Genomic DNA, 25,428 nt, shown 5'->3' with positions numbered 1-25,428 from the left:
GGAACACAACCACACTCACAGTGCCCAGCTGGTGACACAGGGAGGGGACATGTGGCAGGGGTGAGAGCAGCGGAACAACTATCAGGGTGAGGTGAGGAGAGAGAGATCATTCAACAGTTAAGTCATGGGCAAAACACTTGACTCAGGAAAATTAATTTATTACCAATTAACAACCGAGTGGGACAAGATGAAGTAAGAGGATCAGTCAGGAGTGGAGCCCAGGTAGGCAGGGATGCCAGCAGCTGCAGTGCTGGGGGTTTTGGAGACTGCTGGTGGCATTTAAGAGGTGCCAATGAGTGTTGGGATGCCCAGTGATGCTGGTGAACACCAGGGCACATGCAGGTCAAAGCCAGCACCAGGACTGGCAGTGGCGATGCCAGGCACGTGGATTTCAGGGCACACTCAGCATCCATCAAAGGCTCCCAGCGCAGGCGTTTCAGACTTACTGGTGTCACTGGGGCGGGGGGATGTAGCCCCTGGCCCTGTAGGTGAGATGGCCACAGGCTGGAGGGTTTCCCAGGGCGTTTCCCAGCAGTTCCCAGGGCGCTGCCTCACTGCCTTAATTGCCTCCATTGTCGCAGTCCCGGTGCTCGGGGGTGGGGCTCACGGTGTGAATGGAGCTGACAAAGGTCTGAGGATCCCCTCCCAGGGCTGGGAACCCTCGGGGGATGGTCCTGGAGCCGCCCAGCCTGCTCCTTCCCAGCACATCCTCACACCTCTATTCAGCTCTGTGATCAAGGCTCTGTACCCCTCAAAGCTCAGGGGTTTCACCTTTCCTTCCACCTGCACACTCTGTGCCCTGCCCCATGTGCCTGGGGCTGCCCTGTGTGCCCAGTGCTGCTCCCCAGACCCGCAGGGGTGCGGGCACACCTGGATCCCTTCTCAGCTTTGGGGGGACAGGGTTATGGGGTCTGGGCGCCCAGAACATGGATCCTACCAGCTTCCTCCAGGCACTCCTGGCACAGTTTCCTGCCCAGCTAGGGCAGATGGGGACACCCAGAGGTTACAGGAACGTGGGGTGGGCACAGGGGAAAGGTGGGGGGACACCCAGAGGTTACAGGGCACAGGGAAAAGGTGGGGGGACACCCAGAGGTTACAGGAACGTGGAGTGGGCACAGGGGAAAGGTGGGGGACACCCAGAGGTTACAGGGCACAGGGGAAAGGTGGGGGGACACCCAGAGGTTACAGGAATGTGGGGTGGGCACAGGGGAAAGGTGAGGGCACCCCTTTGGTGAGCTGAGAGTGGCGAGGGGTGCCCAGGCCCCAGGTCCCTCTCTACCCTGCCAGGCTCTGTGCACCCAGGGCTGCACGTGGCCCGGACACAGGGCCCGTGGGGACACAGGACGGACTCTGCCCGGTGACGCAGGGGCAGCCATGCAGCAGGGCTGGGGCACCCTGGCCACTTCCCCCTGGACCCGCAGCCACCTGCAGCCCCTCGTCACCGCTGTCCCCAGGGATGGCGCTGCCCGGCCGGCCCCAGCCGCTGACCCGTGCGGTGGCACCGGCCCTGCCACGCAGCCCAGCTGCCCGTCAGGCTGCCCACCGGGCCGTGCTTCCTGCTGGGCAATGATCACCCCGGGGTGGCAGCGGGCGCTGGGCTCCCCCTGCTCGGGGCACACGTGTGGGGCTGCGTGTGCACAGACACGGCTCAGCCCTGCCTGTGCCACCCGGCTGGGGGGACCCTGCAGGACCTCCTGGGCACCTCCTGGGACCCTGCAGGACCCCCTGAGCTGCCACCACTCGGCTGTGGGTGGTCCTGGTGGGAGCTGGTTCAGTGCCAGTGCCCACGTGTGGCCCCTGCTGGGGCTGGTGCTGGTCTCACCCAGGGCAGGCCCCAGGCCAGTTCAGAGCTGGAGAGGCACTGAGCCTCGCTGGAGTGCCAGCCCAGTGCCAGCAGCTCCGTGCCCGCCTGTTGCTGTGCCTGGCACAGGCTGGTCACGCTGGTCACACAGCTGTGCCACATGTGGGCCAGACCCACACCCATGCCAAACCAGTCAGCCCAATGTCGGGCTGGGCTGTGCCAGGGCCAGGCTGGGCCGTGCCATTCTCGTGCCAGTGCTGTGCCAGTGCCGATGCCGGACCGGGCCGGGCCATGCCATACCGGTGCCGGTACCGGGCTGGGCCGGGCCACGTGGAGTGGGTGCTGGTACCGGCGTCGGGTTGGGCCGGGCCATGCGGTGCCGGTGCTGTACCATGCCGTATGGGTACGGGAGCCGGTACCGGTGCCGGTGCCGGGCCGGGCCATGTGCTGCGGGTGCCGTACCATGCCGCACGGGTACCGGTACCGGTGCTCGTTCCGGTGCCGCACCATGCCGCACGGGTACCGGTGCCGGTACCGGTGCCACACCATGCCGCACGGGTACCGGTGCCGGTGCCGCACCATGCCGTACGGGTACCGGTGCCCGTTCCGGTGCCGGTGCCGCACCATGCCGCACGGGTACCGGTACCGGTGTGGGTGCCCGTTCCGGTACCGTGCCGCACCATGCCGCACGGGTGCCGGTGCCGGTGCCGCACCATGCCGCACGGGTGCCGGTGCCCGTTCCGGTGCCCGTTCCGGTGCCGGTGCCGTCGCTCCGCCCGGCGCGCACCGGGCGCGCACGTGGTTCTGCTTCCCCTTCAGCGCGGCGGTGAGCAGCAGGGGCGGGCGCGCACCCGCATGGCGGCGGGAGGGGGCGGTGGCGCGCGGGAGCGGCCGTTACCGGCGGCGGGAAGGGCCGGTTCCGGTGCTCGCCCTGCTGAGCGAGCTCTGTCCTTCCCGCAGGATGAGGAGCGGCGCGGACCATGGCGCGGCGGCCGGCCCCCAGCCCCTGCCACCCGCGGGCCCCTAGGACGCCCCCCCGAGCCCTATAGCGACTCCTTTATTTAATTTTGTACCTAATTTATTAACGCCTCGCCCCGCCCTCCCCCCGCCATGGAGCCGACCCCCGCCGTGCTCGCCGCCCCCATGGCTGGCTTCCTCTGGATGCTGGTGCTGGGTTTCATCATTGCCTTCGTGCTGGCCTTCTCCGTGGGGGCGAACGACGTGGCCAACTCGTTCGGCACGGCCGTGGGCTCGGGGGTGGTGACCCTGCGGCAGGCCTGCATCCTGGCCAGCGTCTTCGAGACCGTGGGCTCCGTGCTGCTGGGCGCCAAGGTCAGCGAGACCATCCGCAAGGGTCTGATCGACGTGGAGATGTACAACTCCACGCAGGAGCTGCTGATGGCCGGCTCCATCAGCGCCATGTCCGGTGAGCAGCGGGGAGGTCGCAGCGCCGTGTCCCCGGTGCCCCCGGGGGTGGCTTTCTTATCGGGCTGCTTCTCCTCCAGGGTCTGCTGTGTGGCAGCTGATGGCTTCGTTCTTGAAGCTCCCCATTTCTGGCACCCACTGCATCGTCGGGGCCACCATCGGCTTCTCGCTGGTGGCCCAAGGGCAGGAAGGTGTCAAGTGGTCTGAGTTGCTGAAGATTGGTAAGTGCAGCCGGCAGGGCCACGCCAGCCATGGATCCTGTGTGTCCCTGGGCCTCCTTTCCCAGCAGCAGGGTGCTGATTGTGCCTCTCACATTCTAGTGTTGTCCTGGTTCATCTCACCCCTTCTCTCGGGCATCATGTCTGCTATCCTGTTCTTCCTCGTCCAGAGGTTCATCCTCTGCAAGGTAAGGGCTGCCTGCCCCTGTTTTTGGCTGCTTTGGGCTGCTCTCAGTGGGTTTGTTGGCTGGCTTGTGGTCACCAGGGCTTCTCCTGGCACATCTTGGAGTGTTGGCATCAGGGGAGCCCTTTGGGAGCTGAAGATGTGGGAAATGGGGCCTGTGGCCACTCCACAGAGTGGGCTTGGAGGGTTTTGGGGCACCACCTCCCCTCTGGAACATGGGGGTTATCTTGCCTGGCTTCAGCAGGAGCAGCCTGTTTCCCAGTAATGAAGTGGCTCAGAATTGATAAGAGCAGAGCTGTCAGCTGGGCTTTTCCAAAATCCTGGTGTAAGGATTTTTTTTTTTTTCCATGGGGTGGGCTGCAGGTGAAGGTAGTTACCACAACCATGGCATTCCTCAACTAGGAGACAGAATTGTTCCTGAGGCTGGGGAAACCACATTCCTGAGACCCCCAACTATGCAGAGAAACTCCAGCATTTTCTCCTGCATAGCTGAGGTTAAATTCCTTTGGGTTTTACCTCTAGTGATTGAAGAGATGTTAAGATCTTATCGCTGGCAGCCTTTAAAACAGCTCAGCAGCAGCACTGTCACAGTAACCTTGTGTAACCAGCCTCCCAAAGCGTGGCTGGCCCTGTCTTGGTGCTCCATGCTGGCGTTCAGGGAGGCTTGGTGTGCTTGTCCTGGTGCCAAATCCCAATTGCTGGGCAGCAGTGGGGATTAAACGCCCCTGCTGCTGCCGTGAGGGCCTTGCTGCCAGGTATGTGGTCAAATAAGCTCCTTTGTGACTAATGGACTTCTTATTTCGTTCAAGTCAGCTGGAAAGGGGTAAAAGCTTTGAAAGTTCTTGGGGAGTTGAAAGAAGAATGTAAGTGGAGGTGGCACTTTGAGGAGCCAGGGAAGGGGTTCAGGAGGCAGATAGAGATGGGTTGTTCCAGGTTTGGGATTGCTGGGGTTCCACGTGGGAGGGATCCAGGTGTTGTGCTGCCTCCTGCCCTCCCATCCCAGGGAGCTGATCCCTGAAGGCTTTTGGGAGCTGTCACCTGCAGGTGCCTGAGGGCACAAACCCCTTGTGCAGAGAATCTGTTGCTGGCTGCTGCACAGCCCCCAGCCAGCCTCGGTGCAGCCCTGCTGTGTGTTTTTCCAGGCAGATCCTGTTCCCAACGGCCTGCGAGCTCTGCCCGTCTTCTACGCCTGCACCGTGGGCATCAACCTCTTCTCCATCATGTACACTGGGGCGCCCTGTAAGTGCACAGCAGAACGCTTCAACCTGAACTTTGAAATGCTTTCCAAAGCCTCCATTAAATGCACGATTTACCCCTTTTTTGCTTTACAGGGCTGAGATCTCCTAGAAGGCGGCTGGCCTGTGCCGGTTACGGAAGGCGGCCGGCTAGCCTGCACTGTCTGGGCTAGGTAGTTGCCCATCCAAAGAGACCTGCTCAAACTAAACTCCTCCAGACCTTTCTCCTTAGACTTCCCAGCACTGCCCAATAGCATGGCTCCCCCTTCCCCCTTCTCTTACCTGTGCTAAAACTCAGGTATCTGCTGGCTTCCCAAGAGGCTCTTCAGTGCAGTGGGGCTAGCAGCAGGAGTTCCTGGTTCATCCTGTCCCTAAAAACAGCCTAATTGCTCTTGCCCAGAAGAGCTGGCCTGTGTGCTGCAGAGTCTGAGCTTCAGGTGGAGAAGCCCAGCTAGGATGCTGTGTTGCAGGGGACAGGTCACGAGCAGGGCTGAGAGAGGGCTCAGCAGGGATGGTGGGTTTGCCTGTGGAGCCAGAGGCTCTGTCACCTCCTTGTTTGCTGGCATGACTCGGCCTGAGCTGTTTTCTGGTGTGAGCGTGGGTTTCCTGTTGTGGAGGAGCCTCTGGAGGTGGGATGCGGGCAGGCAGTGCTGGCTCTGGCAGGGTTTGCTCTGTAAACAGTGCCTGGAAAATTTTTTGGAGGGATGTCAGCTTCCCCTTCCCAGCATAGGGGAGAGGAGGAGAGGCCTGCAGTGCTGCTGCTGGGGGCACTCGGCATGTCCAAAGTGGAGCTGTGTTTATCCTGAGCCCTGAACTGCTGAGTGAGCTCTGGGTTGCTTAAGCACAGGGTTTGCAGGCAGACCTGTGTCTGGCTGAGGTGTCTGGGCTGCCTCAGGAGCAATAAGGCACAGCCTGCAGCAGCAGATGCTGGGTTTGGACAGTCACAAGCACCTGATGCCCCACCTGGGCCTGTGTGATGCCAGTCCTCTGCTCAAAGTCAGGCTGCCTGTGAGAATGCTCCTAAGTGGGTCATGTATCACCTCAGATGCCATGAAGCCTGAATTGCCACTGACTCCTGGAGCAGAAGAGCTGTCCTCCCCAGGGGGAGCAGCCCAGTGTCCACGTCCTCTCCAGAGCAGGGAAGCAGCACTGGTGCTGCAGCAGCCACACTGGGAGGTGTTTTTTCCTTTGACATTGCAGCAAATGAGGAGACAGGAGCTGTGTGGAGCACGCACCACCCTGCACAGGGTTTGCCTGGGGGAAGGGGCCTGCAGGGTCAGCTGCTGATGGGGATGTGACCTGTGGGGCTGGGAGCATAGCTGGGCTCTCAGCGTGGTCAGTGCTGCCTTCCCAGCAGTGTTTCTCCCTGGCAGGTGCATTAGCTCAGGGCTGCTGCAGGTGATGGAGTCCCCGTGCCTGGGAAAACCAAAGTCATGTATCCAGGAGGGTTTTGCCCAGAGGTTTTCAAAGATCCGTTGTTTTATTTCCTAGTGCTGGGCTTTGACAAACTTCCTCTGTGGGGTATCCTCCTAATTTCGGCGGGGAGTGCTGTTGTCTGTGCTCTCGTCGTCTGGTTCTTTGTATGTCCCAGGATGAAGAAGAAAATCGACCGTAAGTACCACGTCCCTCTGCCATCCTCGGGGAAGGGCTGGCTCTGGCTAACCCACTTCTCTTCCCAGTGGGAGATCCCATTAGCTGTTATTAGCAGAATCCTCCTCCTCCTCACTCGGGGATTAAGCTGCCCTGAGTCACCGGGGCACTCGCCACGCCGGGCTCTGCCTGCTCCCAGCCAGGCACCCAAACCCCCCCAGGAGCAGCTGCTGGGCTGCTCAGCAGGGTCTGGGGCTGTCTGATCTGCAGGGTGATCTCTCCTGAGGCTGTGGGCAGAGTCAGGCAGCTTGTCCTGCTCTAATAGAGGAGAAGGCAAGAGACAACGTGGCTGTTGTAACCTTTAATCTTCTCATACCTGCTGAGCAATCCTTGGCCTGGCTGATGCAGATCACAAGTTTAAAGCTGACGAAATCCTTGCCCTGTAGCAAAAACACCCAAAACACTCTATTGAAAGGCATCCAAAGGATCAGCCTGGAGCTCTGCCTCTGGAGCAGTGCTTGGAGCTGCATGTGGTCCAGAATATCAATGATGTGTGCGAGCTGGGGCCTTGGGAGTTGGTGCTGAGGGGATGTCCTTGCTGTGCTGGTGTAACTGGGGTGTGACTAACAGCTTTATGGCTGCTCTTGACAATCCTCCAGCTGTTTAACTTCACTCCTGCCTGTGAGCTGAGGTGAGCTGGGCTCTTGTGCCTGTCAGCCATGCTCCCTGCCTGCCCACAGCATCCCTGGGAGGAGGTGGGCATGCAGGGGGAGACAGTTCTGCTGGGGTGCCAGGATGAAGGGTTGATGCCACAACCCAGCCCTTGAGGCAAACAAAGTGACAGGGAAATGGTCGTGTTTGTGACAAGAAGGTGGTTTTGGTTGTTGTCTGAAGGAGCTGACCTCATGTTTTCACCTGGAGAAAACATGCTTTTACTGTTAGAGGCGGAGCAACAGCCTCAGGTTCCACAGCTTGGTGCTGCTGGTTTGGCTGCCCAGAGTGGACAGGAAACCAGGCTGCCTTTGGGGGGTGGAGACCAGCTCCTGTTTGGGTTTGTCATCCACCAGTGGAAGCTGGAGAGGAGCCCAGGCTGGAGCTGCTGGGCTGGGAGAGGAGCTGGGCTCCTCTGGGCGCCTCTGTGTCAGCTTCAGGGGTCATAGCCTCTCCAGAAGTGGGTCCAGAGCATCCCGCTGCCCACAGGGATGGGACAAACACGGCCCAAAGAGGAACCTCTGCACTAGACATTACTGACATAAAAGCCCCATAATGGTGTTCACCACACCCCGTGTGGGTGGGGGTGTCTAAAAATAGGGGATGAGCTGGCTTAGATGGTTTGGCTGTTGTGCCCGGGACAAGGTGTGACTGTCCAGCACTTTCCAAAGTTCAGGATGTGGAGGAGCTGTAAATTTTATTTGGCTGCCATAAATCTGAGTGGCGAGGGGTGTGGGCACGCTGCTGGCATTGGGTGCAGTGGTGGAAAGGGGTTTGATGGGCTGCCCCTCTTTGCAGGAGAGATAAAATCAAGTCCTTCTGAAAGCCCCTTGATGGAGAAGAACGTTTGCCCAAAGGAGGAGCAGGAGGAGGCCAAGATGCCCTTGGGGGATGCCAAGGGCCCCGCTGCTGATGCAGGGCCAGCCGTGCCCCCCCGGGCAGCCGGGGAGGAGAGGATGGTCTCCTTCAACCTGGGCGAGCTGGAGGAGGCCCCAGAGCAGGAGAGGCTTCCCAGCCTCGACCTGAAGGAAACCAGCATTGACAGCGGTGAGTAGCAGCGGGTGATTGGGGCTGGTAAAGGCTCCCCCAGCCCGGGCTGACCCTGTCACCTGCTGTCCCCACCGGCAGGAGCTGTGCGGCTGCCCAACGGCAACCTGGTCCCCCTGAGCCAGGCGGTGGGCCACCAGCTGGGCTCGGGGGGCCAGTACCAGTACCACACTGTGCACAAGGACTCCGGCCTCTACAAGGAGCTGCTGCACAAGCTGCACCTGGCCAAGATGGGGGACTGCATGGGGGACTCGGGGGACAAGCCCCTGCGGCGCAATAACAGCTACACCTCCTACACCATGGCCATCTGCGGCATGCCCCTGGACTCCCTGCGCGCCAGGGACCCCGAGGAGGGGGAGAAGCTCAGCTGGTCTGTGGTGGACACCAAGAAGAGGGTCCGCATGGACAGCTACACCAGCTACTGCAACGCGGTGGCGGACGCGCAGCCGGCGGCGGACGTGGACCTGAACACAGCCCAGGCAGAGCTGGGCGCCGCGGAGCGCAAGGGCAGCAGCGGCTCCCTGGAGGAGTGGCACGAGCAGGACAAGCCTGAGGTGTCCCTGCTCTTCCAGTTCTTGCAGATCCTCACGGCCTGCTTCGGCTCCTTCGCTCACGGTGGCAATGATGTCAGGTCAGTGGAGCTGGTGGGAGGCTGCTAGCTGGGGGTAGTGCTCACAGAATCACAAAATAATTTGGGGAGCAAGGGACCTTGAATATCTTGTTCCATCCCCATGCCATGGACATGTTCCTCTTGGCCAGATTGCTCTATGTGCCGTCCAGCCTGGCCTTGAACACTTCCAGGGATGTTCTGTCTTGCCAAGAGCCTCTGGCCCTCTAGACCAGGTCCTCTTTCTCTTCCAGCAATGCCATTGGGCCCCTGGTTGCACTCTACCTGGTCTATCAGACGGGCGATGTGGCTACCAAGGTGGCAACTCCCATCTGGCTGCTTCTCTATGGGGGTGCAGGCATTTGCATTGGCCTGTGGGTCTGGGGCAGGAGAGTCATCCAGACCATGGGGAAGGACCTGACTCCCATCACACCATCCAGGTAAGGGCTACCATGGAGCAGAGGGGAGGTTCCATGCAGCCTGACAGCTGCCTTCTGCTCCAGGAGCCCCTCTCTGTTGTCTCTTGGGGGTGTGGGTGGTGGAGCTGGGGTGTGAGTGCCTCCAACACCTTCTGCATCCTGGGGGGTTCATCTGGGGGGGCTGGAGAGCCATGCTGTGCTGCCTTGAGCTGAGCCCAGGGTGTTTTGGGGTGCCCAGTGCCCCTGTTCTGATCTGCTCTCTGTCCCTGCAGCGGCTTCAGCATTGAGCTGGCGTCGGCGCTGACGGTGGTCATCGCCTCCAACGTGGGCCTCCCAATCAGCACAACCCACTGCAAGGTAGGAGGGCTAGCAGGGCACGGCTTTGGCTCCCTGCGAGCGCAGTGTTCCCAAATCTTGGTGCCCAGAGGGCTGAGCAGGGCGGGGGCCCCGCTCTGGGCCAGCAGCCACTGTCAGCTCCCAGCTCCGCTGCCTGCATGCAAATGTGAAGTGGCAGCGGCTGCCCAGCCTCGGGGTGGGTCCCTGGGGCACTTAGGAGAACAAAACCCCTTTCATGGTCCCCTAGGCTCTGCCAAGAGGCCATGGGAACCCCGCTGCTGCGGGATCCTGGTGCTGTCACCCCTCTGGGCTGGCAGCTCCTTGTGCTGCGAGGCCGGAGCAGGAGCCAGGGGTGAAGGAGCTGTTTGGGGGTGCGGGTGGCTGCTCTGGTGCTGAGCCCGGGCTCCTCGTGCAGGTGGGCTCGGTGGTCTCGGTGGGCTGGCTGCGCTCCAGGAAGGCCGTGGACTGGCGCCTCTTCCGCAACATCTTCATGGCGTGGTTCGTCACCGTGCCCATCTCCGGCCTCATCAGCGCTGCCATCATGGCCGTCTTCAAGTTCGCCGTCCTGAAGGTGTGAGGGGCACCAGGGCTCCCACTGCTCCTGCTTCCCACTGCTGTCCTCCCCGGAGGAGCCACCGAGGCTGCGGGGTGGCGGCTGCGCCCATCCGCGCATAGTGCTGTCACTGAAGTATATATATCTATTTTTTTTTAAAATATAACTGTCTTGGCGCTAACGTTGTGGGGGTGCACTGCCAGGGCTGCACGTGCCCCCAGGTGACCCCCCTGGATCTGCTGTAGCTGTAGATAAGCAGTTACTGGGGGCCACTTTCTCACTTGTAGCGATCCCCTGGCAGTGATTTCTTTGGGAAGGACGGAGGTCGGTCCTTGCCTGCCCTGGAACAAAGGGCTGGGGAGTCGTGGGGTGCCCCTCTCGCAGGCTGTGCAGTGTTCAGCTTTGCCTCCATTGCCTAGTGCTGTGGACACCATCCTGCTCGGGGGCCCTGGGGGCTGCCCTCTGGCCCCCTGTCACTGCTGCTACCTCGGACTTAATAAAGATTTCCTTCGTACGCCAGCGCTGCCTGTGGTTCTGGGGATTTGGGACACGCTGGGGGCCCCAAACGCTGCCCCACAGCTTTGGCGCTGTGCCCCAGGAGCGAGCTGGGGACAAAGATAAGAGCCCCACGTGCCCCGTGTATCACGGGAGCGGCTGCAAACAGCGCAGCGCCGGGGTTATCGCTGCCCCGCACCTGGGGGCGGCTCCTGCCAGCCCCACCGCGCTGGGCAGAGCTGTGGGTGTGTGTCCGGCCCTTATCCGGCCCTCCGCAGCCCCTCCGAGTGCCGCGGGTCAAGGCCGGCCCGGGGGTGTCGCAAGAGGGGGCACCGGGCAGGGGTCGCTCCCTCGGGGCGCCGCTCCTGCTCTGAGCGCTGCTTTGGTGCTCGTGGGGCAGCCCCGCGGGCGGGGGTCGCGGTGCCCCCCGGGGGCTCCATCCTCCCGCTGTCCCCGGGGCCGCTGCCGGTCCCTGACCCCCGGTTAATGATTCGCCGCCGGGCAAACAGCAGCGCCGGGGCAGCGCCGGGAGCCCCGGCCCCGCTCGGGGAGCGCGGCCCGTGTGCGGGGAACGGGCGGGAGGAGGTGTCCGTACCCCGGGGGGAGCTCGGGGGTGATGCCCCGTCCGGGGGTGATGCCCTGTCCGGGGGTGACTGTCCCGTCCGGGGGTGATGCCCCGTCCGGGGGTGACTGTCCCGTGCCGGGGGGCGGTTCCGCCTGGCCCCGTTAAAGCGGCGGCGGCCAGCGGGGCCGGAGGCGGTGGCGATGGGCAGCGAGGGCCAGCGGGGCCCGGCGGCGGCCCGGGGCCCCGGGCACGGCGACCCCCGGGCCCTGCGGAGGGACTGCCAGCACCGGTGGGCTGGGGACCGCGGGGACGGGCGAGCAGGGGCTGGGGGTGCGGGGTGGGGGCTCGGGCAGGAGCGGGACCCCCAGGAAAGCCCCGGGGGTCAGGAACGGGAGGGGACCCTTGTCGCACCGGGAGGGGGAGAGGCCCTGGGGGGACAGGTCCAGACAGGGGTTTAGTGTCCCCCCTCCCTCCTGCAGCTCCATTCCCAGCTCCACAGCCCGTTTTTCTGCTCCAGTAACTTGCTGTGGGGGGCCCTGGGCTGGGATGAGCACACAGCCCTTCCAGAGCACTGGCTGGGATAGGGAAACACGACCCCATCTCTGCCTCTGTGCCACCCCCCAGCCCTAAACCTCTCCTCACCCCATAACTCCCCCCGTGGTCACCCCCAGGATCTTCGTCAACCGGAGCCTGGCGCTGGAGAAGATCAAGTGCTTTGGCTTTGACATGGACTACACCTTGGCCAGTGCGTTTTTGGGGGGGCCCTAGGGCAGGGGGGGGTTCCCCCAGCCCCAGCCCACATCCCCCTTTCCCCCTGCAGTGTACAAGTCCCCTGACTACGAGGAGCTGGCCTTCGCTCTGCTGCTGGAGCACCTTGTTGCCATCGGGTACCCTCCTGAGATCCTTGCCTACAAATACGACCCCACCTTTCCCACCCGGTGGGTTTGAGGGGTCCCAGGGACGGGAGGGGAGGGGAAGGAGCCCCCCAGGCTCTGACAGCTGTGTGGTGCAGGGGGCTGGTGTTTGATGCCCAGTACGGGAACCTGCTGAAGGTGGATTCCCACGGGAACCTGCTGGTCTGTGCCCATGGCTTCCGCTTCCTCAAGGGGTGAGTCTGGCAATTCACCACCCCTGGGGCACGGGGGGCTTGGAGGTCCCTCAGGGTGGAGTGCAGCTCCATGCTCCCTCCCCAGAGCCGAAATCCTCCACTATTACCCCAACAAGTTCATCCAGCGGGATGACATGAAACGCTTCCACATCCTCAACACCCTCTTCAACCTCACAGGTGAGTGAGAGCCCCCACTGCCCTCCCACCCACCCTGGGGTGCTCTCCTGCCCTGCACCCCCTCTCACAGCCCCCTCCCTCACAGAGGCCCACCTCTACGCCTGCCTCGTGGACTTCTTCACCAACTGCTCCAGATATGTCAAGTAAGAGGGAGCTGGTGGGTGGGGGGCTTGCTGTTGGGTGTTGGTGTAAATCCTGGGGGGAGCTCCCCCCAGCAGGGCAGCCCTTTCACCCCTCCACTCCTGCCTGTTGCAGCTGTGACACCGGCTACAAGCACGGGAACCTCTTCATGTCCTTCCGCAGCATGTTCCAGGACGTGCGCGAGGCCATGGACCACGTCCACCTCTCTGTGGGTGCTCTGGGCAGGGGGCTGGGCTGGGCTGGGGGGGCTTTCCCCACCCTGGGAGCTTTTGGCCAGCCCCACCCCGTTCCTCCTGCAGGGCTGCCTCAAGGAGAAGACGCTAGAGAACCTGGAGAAATACGTGGTGAAGGATGTGAGTTGTACAGCCCCAGGGATCCCTCCCTGCTCTGCTCAGTCAATCCCTGTGGCCCCCCCGTGCCCCCCTCACTGATTTGCCCCTCGCCAGCCCCGTGTGCCGCTGCTGCTGAGCCGCATGAAGGAGGTGGGGAAGGTGTTCCTGGCCACCAACAGTGACTACACCTACACTGACGTGAGTAGGGGTGTCCCTGTGCCCCCCACCACGTCCAGCCTGCCCTGCACGGGGGGCAGAGGGGCCGTGTGGAGGCACAGGCAGGGCCTGCCTTCCCTGGGGGCAGCAGTGTGATGCCAGCTGTCCTTGCAGGCCATCATGTCCTACCTGTTTGACTTCAGCAATGACGACAAGGTGAGTCTGTCCCCAGTGTGGGCTGGGTGGGTGTTGTAGCAGCAGGCCCCTGAACGGGGTCGTAATTAGCATTGTCTCCATGATTCCAGAAGGCTGATCAATCACTTTATTATACTATACTGTTTTACACTATTAGGAAACCCGTCGCCCTTCCAGACAGTCCAATACAGCTTTTTCCAGCTTAGTTTGAATCCAAACACCACCACCATTGGCCAGTTAAGAAATGACCCCTTGGTAAACACATCTCCATAGCACATTCCACACCTTCACAACAACACGTGCAGCAAGCGAAGAAAAGAATTGTCATTCTTTTCTCTGACCTCCCAGCCTTCCCCAGCACAAGGCCTGGGAAAGGTGGGAATTCACCAGCCTGCTGCTCCCTGAGGGAGAGCTGCGGCCTCAGGTGGGGGGCACAGGGTGCCACAGCCTCCTCCTGCTCACCCCTTCCCTGGCACCCACAGGCCGACGTCCCACAGCGCCCCTGGAGATCCTATTTCGACCTGATTGTGGTGGACACCCGCAAGCCCCTCTTCTTTGCTGAGGGCACCGTCCTGCGCCAAGTGGACACGGTGGGCACCTCTCCCCTGCTGCAGGGCTGGCTGGGGTGGTGGGCACTACTGAGGCACGGAGGAGGCTCCTGTGGGCACAGCAAGGTGGGCTCCTGGCTGATTGGGCACCAAGCAGGCACAGGTAACAGTGTCCCCGTCCTCTTGTCCTGCAGGACACGGGGAAGCTGCGCATCGGGACGTACACGGGCCCCCTGCAGCACTGTGCTGTGTACTCTGGTGGTAAGCACCCAGCTGGGCTGGCTGGGCTCTGTGGGCAGCAGGGGGGACGTGCCCACCCCCCTACCTTGACCCCCGGCTGTCACAGGCTCCTCAGATGTGGTGTGCGACCTGCTGGGTGTGAAGGGCAAAGACATCCTCTATATGGGGGACCACATCTTTGGGGACATCCTCAAGTCCAAGAAGCGGCAGGGCTGGCGCACCTTCCTGGTGGTGCCCGAGCTGGCCCGTGAGCTGCAGGTCTGGACGGAGAAGAGCGGTGAGCAGGGCTGGGCTGGGGGCACAGACTTTGCCATGCGAGGGGAGGCGGCCTGGAGCCTCCTCCACCCCTCAGTGGGCCATGCCTGACCCGCTTTGCTGGTCGTGCTGGGCAGTGGGAGGTGCTCCTGCACTGAGCTGGCCCTGTCGCCCTTGCAGAGCTGTTTGAGGAGCTGCGGAGCCTGGATCTCTTCCTGGCCGAGCTGTACCAGTGAGTTGTTGGGGTGGGAGACCAGCAGGGGTGGGAGCACCTGTGGGGAGCCCTCCAGGTGAGCCCTTAGCTGGGTCTGCTCCCTTCCAGGCACCTGGACAGCGGCAGCAGCGAGCGCCCAGACATCAGCTCCATCAAGCGTCGGATCCAGGTGACACCCAGGGCACTGTGCCTGCTGGCACACAGCTCAGCTCAGCCCCCTGCCAGCTTCCTCTGTGGAGGGCCCCCCAGGAGCCGCTGGGTGCCCTGACTGTGCTGCTGCACCCCCAGAAAGTCACGCACGAGATGGACATGTGCTATGGGAAGATGGGCAGCCTGTTCCGCTGTGGCTCACGTCAGACGCTCTTTGCCAACCAGCTGATGCGTTATGCAGACCTCTACGCCGCCTCCTTCATCAACTTCCTCTATTACCCCTTCAGCTACCTCTTCCGGGCACCCCCTGTCCTGGTACGCAACCCCCAGGCCCTGCTGGTCGCCCATCGTGCCTCAGTTTCCCTCGCTGCCTGAGGGGCATGGGGCTGGTGCCAGCCTCTCTCTGGGAGCCTTGTCCACCCCCTGCAGATGGCCCACGAGTCAACGGTGGAGCACTCTCGCCGGGACTCAGGGGACGTGGCCACTGCCCTTCCTCCCTGGCTGGCCCAGCGTGGTGACCCCCACCAGGTGGGTGGCAGGAACTGGGGGGCAGAAGGACATGGGCATCCTGACACGCTGATGCCCTTGGGGTCCTGCGCTCACTGAGCCCTTTCTGCACTGCCTCAGGTCCCCCAGGACTCAAGTGGGGAGGAGGAAGATGATGGAGAAGCCTGAGCACACCCCAAGTGCTGCCATGCTGCCCACGGGAGGATTCAGTGGCCCTGGACCACTTGCACTCATGGCCAGCTACCACCTGTGGTGGCCACAGGATGGCTGGTGGCCCTGACTCATGGTCACACCTGTCCCTGGGCAGCTGGGACCTTCTCCTGACTCTGCCCTGAGCCAGGAGAGGCTCCCCCCAAGGCTGCTAGCTCCTGCCCCTTGAATTCACATCTGCCTGGTGCCCCTTTAGCTCATCCCTCTGCCACCAGCTCAGCGCCAGCGTGGGGGCATGCAGCAGCAGGGTGAACAGCAGTGCCACTGCTGCAGCATCCCTGGCAGCCCCACTGCAGCAGCTGGGCTCCCAGCAGCTTCAGCCCCTGCCCCTTTATCCTCTGGGCCTGGCCATGAGCACTGCAATGCTGGGTGGATGGGGTGGGGCTCTGCAGGTGACACCTGCTCCACTGGAACCCCCTGCACCTGCTGTTCCTCTTTTCTTCTTTCTACCCTTTTCTATTTATAAAAGAGACACAAAACTCCTGGTACCGCAGAGATATAAAATTGGTTTTAAAGGCAAACTGCTTTGTCCCTGCACGTGGGAGATGAGAGAAAGGGCAGCCCCCAAATCCTTGTCCAGCAGCTGGGGCAAGCACAAGCCCCTAGGGAGAAAGTGGAGCCCTGAGCTATCCCCAGCTCTGTGGTGATCACATATCCTCTGAACACAGAGGGACATAACCCTCCTAGGATTCTCTGGGAAGCTGTGAGAAAGCTCAGAGAAAGAATGAAAACAATGATCATCTCAATCTCTGCCCTGGAAATCTTCTAACAGGGGGAGACTGGCTGTGCTTGAGGCTCCCCCCTGGAGCTGTGCCAGGCTGCCTCACAGTGGTGCCTTCTCCTTGCTTTGTCCTTAGGTTTTTCTGTCATACTAGTAGAAGCAGGAAGGAACTGAGAGGGCTGCAATGGCTGAGTTGTGTTACTTGTATTTTGTGACATGCTCCTTGATTCTGGCAGGGTTTTCCTGAATTTCGCTTGCACTCGTGGCCAGCTACCACCTGTGGTGGCCACAGGATGGCTGGTGGCCCTGACTCATGGTCACACCTGTCCCTGGGCAGCTGGGACCTTCTCCTGACTCTGCCCAGAGCCAGGAGAGGCTCCTCCCAAGGCTGCTAGCTCCTGCCCCTTGAATTCACATCTGCCTGGTGCCCCTTTAGCTCATCCCTCTGCCACCAGCTCAGCGCCAGCGTGGGGGCATGCAGCAGCAGGGTGAACAGCAGTGCCACTGCTGCAGCATCCCTGGCAGCCCCACTGCAGCAGCTGGGCTCCCAGAGTGTGTGTGATGGCAGAGGGGCTGGGGGCCACAATCCCAGGAGACACAGCTGCTGTCTCCACACCACTCACTAGCCCACACCCATCTCCAGTGCAAAGTTTAATATTTAGAACCAGATTGAGACATTTAAAACCAGATTGAGATATTTAAAACCAGACTGAGATATTTATTTGATCCGTGCTTATTCTGTGCCAAGCCCTCCCCTCTACATCTGAGGGGCAGCAAGAGTTTGATACATGAAACCCCAGGGACAAAGCAAGGAGAAATTACTGTGAGGCAACCAGCTCCAGTAGGAAGCCTCAAGCACTCAGGAGTGTGTGTACAAGGCAGCAGGGTGGGCAGGCAGTCTGCTCCTGCTGGGAACCCTCAGCAGCTCGTGGGGGAATATGAACTCAAGCCCTCCAGCTCTGCCACTTCTGGCAAAGCCTTGTTTTTCCGGAAGAAGAAGCGAGTGTCCTCCTCAGCATCCAGGATTTCACTGAGGGATGACACCACAGGGTCGTGGTCCTTCAGCATCTCGGGGTAGCGACTCTGAGCCCTCTCGGTCCGCAGGGAGCGCCGCACCGGAGTTACAAACTTCAGTTCTGGGCCTTCCAGGAACTCCTTTCCTCTGTGGAGAGAAGTGCAGCCTTGGGTAATATTGAAACAGGGCACCCCTGATGAGGGAGAGGGAATGATGCATCTGACTCCATGGATATCAGAAGGCTAATTAATTACTTCATTATACTATATTATTCTATATTATATTACATTACATCTAAATTGAATCTGCAAGCACTTAGCTCTGCACACAACTGCACTCATCTTGTGACTGTCAGCCACACACACACTCTTGGCCCTGATAGGCCAAGGAAACAAAACACCATCACTCTGGGTACCCAATCTCCATGTTGCATTCTACTTTTGCACAAACACAGCAAATGAGAATTGTTTTTACTTTCTCTGAGGTTCAGAGAATGTGAATCTTAGAAATCCTTGGGAAGAATTATGCCTTGCTTTTCTCTGTGAAGAGAAACGTGGCCAGAGGGTAAACCCTGCAGAGGGCCACTGGCATGGAAGGGTGTGTGCTGCCAGGAGCAGGAGGTTCAGCCTTACCTGGATGCAGATGTAACCTGTAGCTTGACTGAGGGTGGGAGGGAGGTCATGGGCCTCCCCACCAGGCCTGGAGTTGATGCCATGGGTTGCCTCTCAGCTGGACAAGGTGTGGTAGGCTCCCAAGGAATGGGTTCCTCTGCCTTTTCTCCTGGCAGGAAAGGAAAAAGGCAACACAGCTGCAGTGCAGGCTAGGGATCACACAGGGCCAGGACCCTCCCTAGCCCAGGCAGAGTAACAGTGCCCCATTTTTCAGATCAGGATTCCAGACTTTCACAGCACTCCTCAGGAGGGACACGGGGTGCTGGGACAGACTGTGAACAGTGCTGCCTCCTGGCAACACCAGGGAGCCCCTGCCTGCCTGTGCTCACCAACCCCACAATGCTCAGGTTACCTTCCAGTTGTTGGCCTGCATCCTTCAAAATCTTGAGAGCAGTTTGTCTGAGCTCTTCAACTGGCTGCAGGAAAAGCAGAACATGGGTCAGGGCAGTCTGGCATGGGAATGGAGACCAGAGCTAGAGCTGAATGGGAGGAAAGGCTTTTGCTGCTCAGGCTGTGCTGAGGACAGCAGCAAGAGGCTGCAGTATTCCCCTTTGCCCAGTGGGATCCCTCAGCACCCAGCCCACCCTGCATGGTCACATCCTGCAGCATAGGATGGGACTGGCAGCTCTAAAAGGCTTTTTCACTTTTAATGCTGCTAAACTCATTCCAAATCCTGGCCCCTGGATCTCGAGGAAGCCCTCCAGAGCAGAGGCAGGGAACACAGGGAGGTGGCATGCCCCACTCACCTCAGCCCCAGCACTGACTGCTTCTCTGTACAGCTGCAACACATCAAAGGGGCCACTCCGGGCCAGCAGCTTGGCTTGGCAGATCCAGAATTTGGCAAATTTCTCTGCCTGGGGCACAAGGGACAGCACTGCTGAGATCTCCTCTGCATGGACACCCTGCAAGGGGAAGGGCAAGGGCCTGAAGAAAGGTGTCCATGGCATGGATGAATGTGTGCTCCAGGAAGCAGACTGTGCCTGACCACAGCTCCCAGCAGTCTTCAGGAGGAGGCCTTCAAAAGTCTGGCTTTGCAAGTCTCCTACATAACCATGGCAGATATAAAAACCACAACACTCTTTTTTGACAGGGTATCTCTCTGTTGCAGTTTGAGTGGAGGAAAGCTACCTCTCCATTCTCCCAGTCTAGAGGCAGGCTCCCACCTTCAAGCTCTGGTCTGCCTCTGCATGCCTTTGGCCTGCCCAAAACCTTATGAGGACTTTTATTTTCCTATGTTTCCCCTCTTGCCACTGAACCCCTCTTAGCTACTGGAGGGTCATGGCCCTCATCCCCTGGCATGCTTCAGGAGAGGAAAACCTCACTCAAGCAGCTCCTTTCCTATTCTCACCTCCTCAATGAGCTTCAGGCACTCAGTAAATATGTTGTTGATCTTTGCTTGGTAGCGCTGCTCTGGATTCTCTTGCTCCTCTGTTGCCTTGACCTTTCTGCAGGATGGTTTCACTGCCTGTTTCTGGAGCAGCATCATCGGCGGCCGCTTGTATGTCTTGCCTTTGGCTGCCAACCACTCCTCCAGCTGCTTCCTGTCCAGGGACAGAGAAATCACAGTTACCAGCAGACAGTAACTTGCTGTTTTTCCTTGGAGTCTTCCTTTAGCCACCCTGAAATCCACCTGAACCCAGGCATCACTTTGCCATGGCCAAGGCCCATGGTTAAAGAGACAATGGACAGGAAGGACATGAAGGTGGTGGCTTCAGCTGCTTAAAAAGAATCAGTATATCAATCTCAGAAACACACCTGAGCTCTAGACTGGGAAAGGAAATCACTCCCAAGTGTAAGCCTTGAGGCTAAAGCAGGAGAGTGGCCACACACTTTCCTTCCACTTACTGAATTGGTGGGAGAGAAACCCTGGGTGCCTCCCAACATCATCCCCAACCCTTTCTTTTTCAGGGCATCAACCTCCCCACAAACTTTCACTCATAAAAAATTATCTCCATTTTCAGCAGGGTGGTGCTGGCTCCCCCAGAGCTGACACTTACCTACGATCTGCAGCTGATGGGGTCCTTGGAACACGCCCAGCCTGCATGCCACCTGCCTTCAGCAGCTCTGCTTCAGGCTGATCCCTCCTGCTTCTCAAATCATCCTCAGGGACACGAGTTTTGGAGTTGTGTATGCTGTGAGACTGGTGTTGGTGACCTGTCCCTCGGGATGCTGCCGTGTGTCCAGGAGCCACCACCTTCATGTCCTTCCTCTCCATTTTCTCTTTAACCATGGGCCTTGGCCATGGCAAAGTGACTCTGGAGTTCAGGTTGGATTTCAGGTTTGTGGTGCCCTGGGACTTGCCCAAGGTGGAAAATCTCACTGGGGGAGACTGGCTGTGCTTGAGGCTCCCCCCTGGAGCTGTGCCAGGCTGCCTCACAGTAGTGACTTCTCCTTGCTTTGTCCCTGGGTTTTTATGTGTCATACCAGTAGAAGCAGGAAGGAGCCGAGAGGGCTGCAGTGGTTGAGCTGTGTTACTTGTATTTTGAGACCTTCTTGATTCAGGCAGGGTTTTCCTGAATTTGTCCAGATCTGTCTCTTCCTTAGCCTGGTGGTTGCCCATACTTCCTTTTTGACCCAGAGCAGACCTTGATGTTCCAGATCTTTCCTGCCTGTGGGCCGACACTCTCACCTCCTTCCTGACACTGTTTTTATTGGAGTGGATAGTTCTGATCAGCTCTGAGGATGTGGAAGCTTGTGGGCCAAGGTTTTCCTTATTGCAGACCAGCCTGTCCTGCAGCCCCACATTCAGGGAGTGCAGAGAGTGGTCATTTCCCACCTGTGGTGCTGCTGCAGTGACAGTCTCCTGTGCAGGCTTCTGGCTCCTTTCTGGATTTAGGTGACCAGAGCTTGAAGGTGGGAGCCTGCCTCTAGCCTGTGCAGAAGCAGGAAACGTCACATCGTTCCCTGGCTGCACTCCTCCTGCTCTCTGGCATGTGTTTGAAGCCTTCTTCAGAGCAGTGTGGCCAGTGTCCTGCATGGATTTGGCTCCAAGCTTGCCATCCTCTTGAGCACCCTCCATCACAGTCCCAAGAACATCCTTCTTGTTGCTGTTAACCTAGAAAGAGAAAGCAGCTCTCAGCTCCAAGGAGAATGCAGCCATCAACAGGACAATAACACAACACCCACCAGGACAGGGGCAAAGGAGCAGTCTCCCAAACTGAAACTCCTGTGAAGAACAGCTAGTTGACTCACTGCCAGCTATTTAGCAATCTGTGGTATGTCCCCCATTTGCAGTCAGGAACTCATGACCCTGACTTGGGGATGTGGTTTCCAAAGTAAGTTGTCTGAATTGCAGCCAGGATGAAAAATCACTATTACTAAAGTAAATTCTCTTGTGACCCTATAAGCAGTGACCCTGAGTGAGACCTTTTGAGCTCTCTTGGACTGCTGAGAGCTGTGACCAGCATCTCCCACTGAGTGGGGCTTCTCAGAGCCAGCAAACTCTCACATTTAATGATGTCAACAGAGCCTGGGCTGATACCTGTCATTATCTTACTGTAAAACTTCTATACCCTCTCTGTGAGTTTCTCATGGGCATGTAATCAGTACAGCTGCAATTCCTCAAGGGGTGAGACTGTCTTCAGTACTGTCTCTTATTCTCCTACAATCCATCTTCCCACAGATATCCCCTCGCCCCAAGGCTCAACCCTTTTGCCTGTTGAGAAGATACAAAGGTGTGGAAGGGGCTCACAGCTGGTCTGTGAGTCAGAAAAAGTTAGTGTCTGGATTGCAATGCAATATGTATTCTATTTGCCATCTATTAAAGGTGTGGCAGTTGTCTTCTGTGAATTGGGCCGTTTTCTTTATCTCTTCCCCAAACCAATCCTCCTTCCGGGGATACATCTGCTGTTAATGGGCCATTGAGTGTCACTGCATGACTGTTAAAATTACATCATCCCATTGTGAGATGCTCTGCCCGGAGGGAGGAGCCAAGCATTCCTGCCTGATTTGGTCTGAGATTTTGGGACAGCAGAACAGCCTTTCACTGGATTCCCAGAGGAACAGCTTCCTCTGGATCTTCAGAGGAAGAGCAGACCCATCTACACCACCACTACACCCTCCTTCAGGATTCCTGCTCCAGCAGAACCACACCTGGCACTGCAGGAGGACTGCAGCAACAATTCCAGTTGGACTTTTCCAGGATCCCTGCTCCAGCAGAACCACCCCTGGCACTGCAGGAGGGCTGAGCCACAATTCCAACTAGACTGCTACCTACACCCTGACCCACAGGGTGTCAGGTTGTATTCTGACTTTGTCAGTGTTGTTCTGTTTTACTGCATTGTGGTGGTTTTTTTTTTTAAATTTTCTTCCCTAATAAAGAACTGTTATTCCTGCTCCCATATCTTTGCCTGAGAGCCCCCCTTAATTTCAAATTTATAACAATTCAGAGGGAGGGCGGTTACATTTTCCATTTTAGGGGAGGTTTCTAATAGAGAGAAGCCTTTTTAAGTCTGTTTGTTATGCCCATCTCAACAGTGACACAAAGGCACCACCATGAGTCCTTCACTGAATCCAAGGGGGATTTTTCACAGATATATACCTCATACAAACTCCTTAGGTGTATGTATGTTTAAGCATGCTAGAGCAAATGTTCCATGAATGTGGCTTTCCTTGGTTCTTAAGTACTTTAGAATTTAAGTCAGGCCTGTTAAGCAAGTTATTGATGTGCTACAGTAAATTCTATATGAATCCTTTGTTAAATTATTTAATTTAACCTATTAATAAAGTGCTGTTAAGTTTAAGCACTGTTGAAACCTTCAGGCCTAAGCTGTTGGTCAAGCCCAGTGCTCAGATTGATTTCAGATTTTAACTTGCTTTTTCTCTATGAACTTGGTCATGCTTTCACTTCAATATTAAACCTGCTTTAGCCTTTGCCACTGATTCTTTAAGCAACCATAAAACACTCATTTGTGACAGGGGACCCCGTTCTGCCCAGACTCACTGAAAGCATGAAAGACTCAAAAGCTTCCTACTTACACTCTTGAGTTTAGAAACTGGTTCTAGGGGTGTGTTCAGGTGATTAGTCCAGTCCTTTAAAAAGGGTCTGTAAAAGTCCAAAAAGTTATCAGGTTATTTAACAAATAATCAGGTTATTTAACAAATAATCAGGCTATTTATCAGCCATAAGAAAAGCAGAAAGAGTTAGGTATCTAACCCCCTGCTGGTTGTCTCAGACACAGGAGCTTAGGAGTAGCTTTCAGAAATCAAAAACCTGTCGAGGAATTCTACCACATACTATTAATTCTTTCTCTTTTGCATGGCAACAGAAAAGCAACACAAGCCATTAACATCCAATGCTGTCACAAAACTTCCACGGACAACAAAACTAACCAAAATGATTCCTGCAGGCAGCAGGTTTGGAGGCTCCCAAACTGCCAGAGCCAGGAGCTGAGATGAGGAGGTTTCACAGAGAACATGCAGAAGAGACACCACCAGCAGCACTCAAACCATTCCTTTGCTCCTGCTGCCAGTAACTACAGGCTGGTGCCAGGGTGCTGTGGGGCAGAGCCCAGACATTGAGGCCCTGACAGGAGCTGGTTCTTTGTACACAAGCCAGAGAAGGCAGACACTGGCCACTGGGGAGAGCCAGCTATACCTCAGACCTTCACATATCACCTCATCCAAGCCCAACATCCTCCTAACTTACTTGGCACTTGTGCATTTCAGCCTTTCCTTGGCTGCCTGGCAGTTCTGCAGCTGGCTCCTGCGTTGTGCTGCAAAGAGATGACAAGAAATGCAGTGCACACAGGTCTCAGTACTCAGAGAATGGGTACTCATGACAATCTCTGTTACTCTCAAACACTACATTGCACACCTCTCGACCTCCCTGCCTGGCAGCGCTGCTCCCACAAAGTCCCTTGCACATGATATTGCCCCACTTAATCTTCCTGACCGCCACAGTGTGATGCCACCCAGCTGTGCACGGCTCAGCTTGCAGAAGGAAAGGTTTCCACTGAGCCCCAAGAGAACACGGTACCCCCCAACACACTCCCACACCGCCTTCTCCCAAACCCTGGGCCCGCTTTGTGGGCACCTCCCGCGGGCTCAACACCGTCGGGCACAGCGCTCACGCTCCCTCCCGAGGCCTCAGGAGCCCCCTCAGGCGGCCCCTGGCCCTCTCCCCATTCTTCCATCTGTGCCACAGCGTCAGGCACACGCTCCCCCTCACGCTCCCTCCCGAGGCCTCAGGAGCCCCTAGGCGACCTCTCTCAGGAGCCCCCTCAGGCCCATCTCCAGCCCAGCACTCCCACAGAACCCTGGCCTCCCCGCCCCAGAGGGTCCACAGGGACACCGCCTTCTCCCAAACCCTGGGCCCGCTTTGTGGGCACCTCCCGCGGGCTCAACACCGTCGGGCACAGCGCTCACGCTCCCTCCCGAGGCCTCAGGAGCCCCTAGGCGACCCCTGGCACCCTCCCCATTCTTCCATCTGTGCCACAGCGTCAGGCACACGCTCCCTCCCGAGGCCTCAGGAGCCCCCTCAGGAGCTCCCTCAGGAGCCCCCTGGCCCCCTCCCCACAGGCCCATCTCCAGCCCAGCACTCCCACAGAACCCTGGCCTCCCCGCCCCAGAGGGTCCACAGGGCCTCTCAGCTCCGTTCTCCTCCGCCCCCACGCCCGGTTCCGGGTGCCCTCAGGCCCAGCCCGGGGCTCCCTCACCCGCCGCTCCCGCTCGCTCCATCCCGGGCGCCGCCGCCGGCCGAGCACCGGCGCTCCCCACAACCGCCGCGCCGCCGCTATTGGCCACCGCCTTCTTCAAAGCGACCAATGGGGAGAGCCGAGCGCCGGTCTGGGCGCTGTTATTGGCTGAACGGGCGGGCGGCAGGGCCAGCCGCGGGGCGGGGCCATCCCCTCAGGGACAGCTTGCCGTGCCGAGCCGTGCCGTGCTGTCAGAAACGGGACACGCTCCCGGGACTACACTGATTTCAGCATTTATTATTTAAAAAAAAAAAAAAGGCCTAAAGCATGAGGGGCTGCGGGCCGAGCAGGAGCGTTCCCGTCGAGGGTGCTGCAGCGCCGGCGCTGGGTTTTCTTGAGCAGCAGTGTTCCAGGTGGAGCGGCACGGATTCGCTGGGTCAGATGCCCCCTTTTTGTCATGTTTTTTGTCTGTTTGGATTGGTTTCTTTTTGGATCCTTAATTTGCACGAAGGTTTAAGGCGTTTGGTTGGCCCGTGACAGTTCTGTCCAGGCTGGCTCGTGGTGCACTTCACTGAGGTGTGTTGTGTTATATTGAGTAATGTATTTCTTATAACTACCCTTTTAACCCCTCTTCCAATAAAACAACCAAACTAACAGTACATGCTTAACAATCTATCAACTATTTTACAACAGTTTCTAAGCTATTTTTGACAGTGCCATGGCACAGTGTGCGATGCCATGCCACATCTGGTCATGCCATGCCACATCTGGCCATGCCATGCCATGCCATGCCATGCCACTCATTGTCCTGCTGCACTCTGGCCCCCCGTGCCATGTGCTGGCCACAGCTGGGGCAGAGGGGACAGTTCCAGGCAGCTGCTGGGGATCCACCACGGGATGCCCACCTCAGTCACCTCTCAGCTGTGGTGTGGGCATGGAGACAGAGTGGTGGAGAGTCCTGCATGGG

The 25,428-nt window shown here is 58.6% G+C and overlaps 4 protein-coding genes across 9 annotated transcripts; 3 read left to right on the top strand and 1 right to left on the bottom strand.

Annotated features, from left to right (window-relative positions):
• Positions 1-1,339: 1,339 nt before the first annotated feature.
• Positions 1,340-2,828, top strand: LOC120505251 (transcription initiation factor TFIID subunit 4-like). The gene is made up of 3 exons (XM_039715566.1): positions 1,340-2,263; positions 2,426-2,627; positions 2,762-2,828. The coding sequence occupies exons 1-3, from the start codon at positions 1,375-1,377 to the stop codon at positions 2,826-2,828; spliced, it is 1,158 nt and encodes a 385-aa protein (XP_039571500.1). The 5' UTR covers positions 1,340-1,374.
• On the top strand, positions 2,595-10,645 carry SLC20A1 (solute carrier family 20 member 1). 2 transcript variants are annotated; one of them, XM_039716821.1, is made up of 11 exons: positions 2,595-2,627; positions 2,762-3,227; positions 3,307-3,447; positions 3,547-3,632; positions 4,771-4,867; positions 6,355-6,474; positions 7,963-8,211; positions 8,293-8,842; positions 9,073-9,258; positions 9,510-9,594; positions 9,989-10,645. In XM_039716821.1, exons 2-11 carry the CDS (start codon positions 2,912-2,914, stop codon positions 10,148-10,150), a joined length of 1,992 nt encoding a protein of 663 aa, XP_039572755.1. In that variant the 5' UTR covers positions 2,595-2,627; positions 2,762-2,911; the 3' UTR covers positions 10,151-10,645. The 2 variants fall into 2 exon arrangements, with proteins under 2 accessions (XP_039572755.1, XP_039572750.1); XM_039716816.1 differs by lacking the exon at positions 2,595-2,627 and having other exon boundaries at positions 2,634-3,227.
• Positions 10,646-11,324: 679 nt separating this feature from the next.
• Positions 11,325-15,471, top strand: LOC120505881 (cytosolic purine 5'-nucleotidase-like). Of its 2 annotated transcripts, XM_039716830.1 has the most exons (19): positions 11,325-11,475; positions 11,858-11,931; positions 12,007-12,124; positions 12,199-12,294; positions 12,380-12,471; positions 12,557-12,614; positions 12,727-12,820; positions 12,912-12,965; positions 13,059-13,142; positions 13,275-13,316; positions 13,644-13,670; positions 13,778-13,885; positions 14,038-14,104; positions 14,190-14,360; positions 14,519-14,570; positions 14,661-14,721; positions 14,841-15,017; positions 15,132-15,230; positions 15,330-15,471. In XM_039716830.1, the coding sequence occupies exons 1-19, from the start codon at positions 11,387-11,389 to the stop codon at positions 15,375-15,377; spliced, it is 1,611 nt and encodes a 536-aa protein (XP_039572764.1). In that variant the 5' UTR covers positions 11,325-11,386; the 3' UTR covers positions 15,378-15,471. The 2 variants fall into 2 exon arrangements, with proteins under 2 accessions (XP_039572764.1, XP_039572771.1); XM_039716837.1 differs by lacking the exon at positions 13,644-13,670.
• CKAP2L (cytoskeleton associated protein 2 like) lies at positions 15,374-25,114 on the bottom strand. Of its 4 annotated transcripts, XM_039716787.1 has the most exons (10): positions 24,483-25,114; positions 23,474-23,540; positions 22,804-22,870; positions 19,824-20,881; positions 19,175-19,367; positions 18,573-18,728; positions 18,179-18,242; positions 17,788-17,935; positions 16,418-17,302; positions 15,374-15,456 (listed from the first exon to the last, which is right to left on the bottom strand). In XM_039716787.1, exons 1-9 carry the CDS (start codon positions 24,502-24,504, stop codon positions 17,059-17,061), a joined length of 2,019 nt encoding a protein of 672 aa, XP_039572721.1. In that variant the 5' UTR covers positions 24,505-25,114; the 3' UTR covers positions 15,374-15,456; positions 16,418-17,058. The 4 variants fall into 4 exon arrangements, with proteins under 4 accessions (XP_039572721.1, XP_039572728.1, XP_039572715.1 ...); XM_039716794.1 differs by lacking the exon at positions 24,483-25,114 and having other exon boundaries at positions 16,418-17,348; positions 23,474-24,101; XM_039716781.1 differs by lacking the exon at positions 24,483-25,114 and having other exon boundaries at positions 23,474-24,099.
• Positions 25,115-25,428: the final 314 nt, after the last annotated feature.

This window comes from Passer montanus, unplaced genomic scaffold (assembly GCF_014805655.1).
Source record: "Passer montanus isolate IOZ18808 unplaced genomic scaffold, ASM1480565v1 scaffold101, whole genome shotgun sequence".
In the NCBI taxonomy this organism is placed as follows: domain Eukaryota; kingdom Metazoa; phylum Chordata; class Aves; order Passeriformes; family Passeridae; genus Passer; species Passer montanus.
Note: the sequence above shows the minus strand (reverse complement) of the source record. Positions and strands in the feature narration are given on the sequence as shown.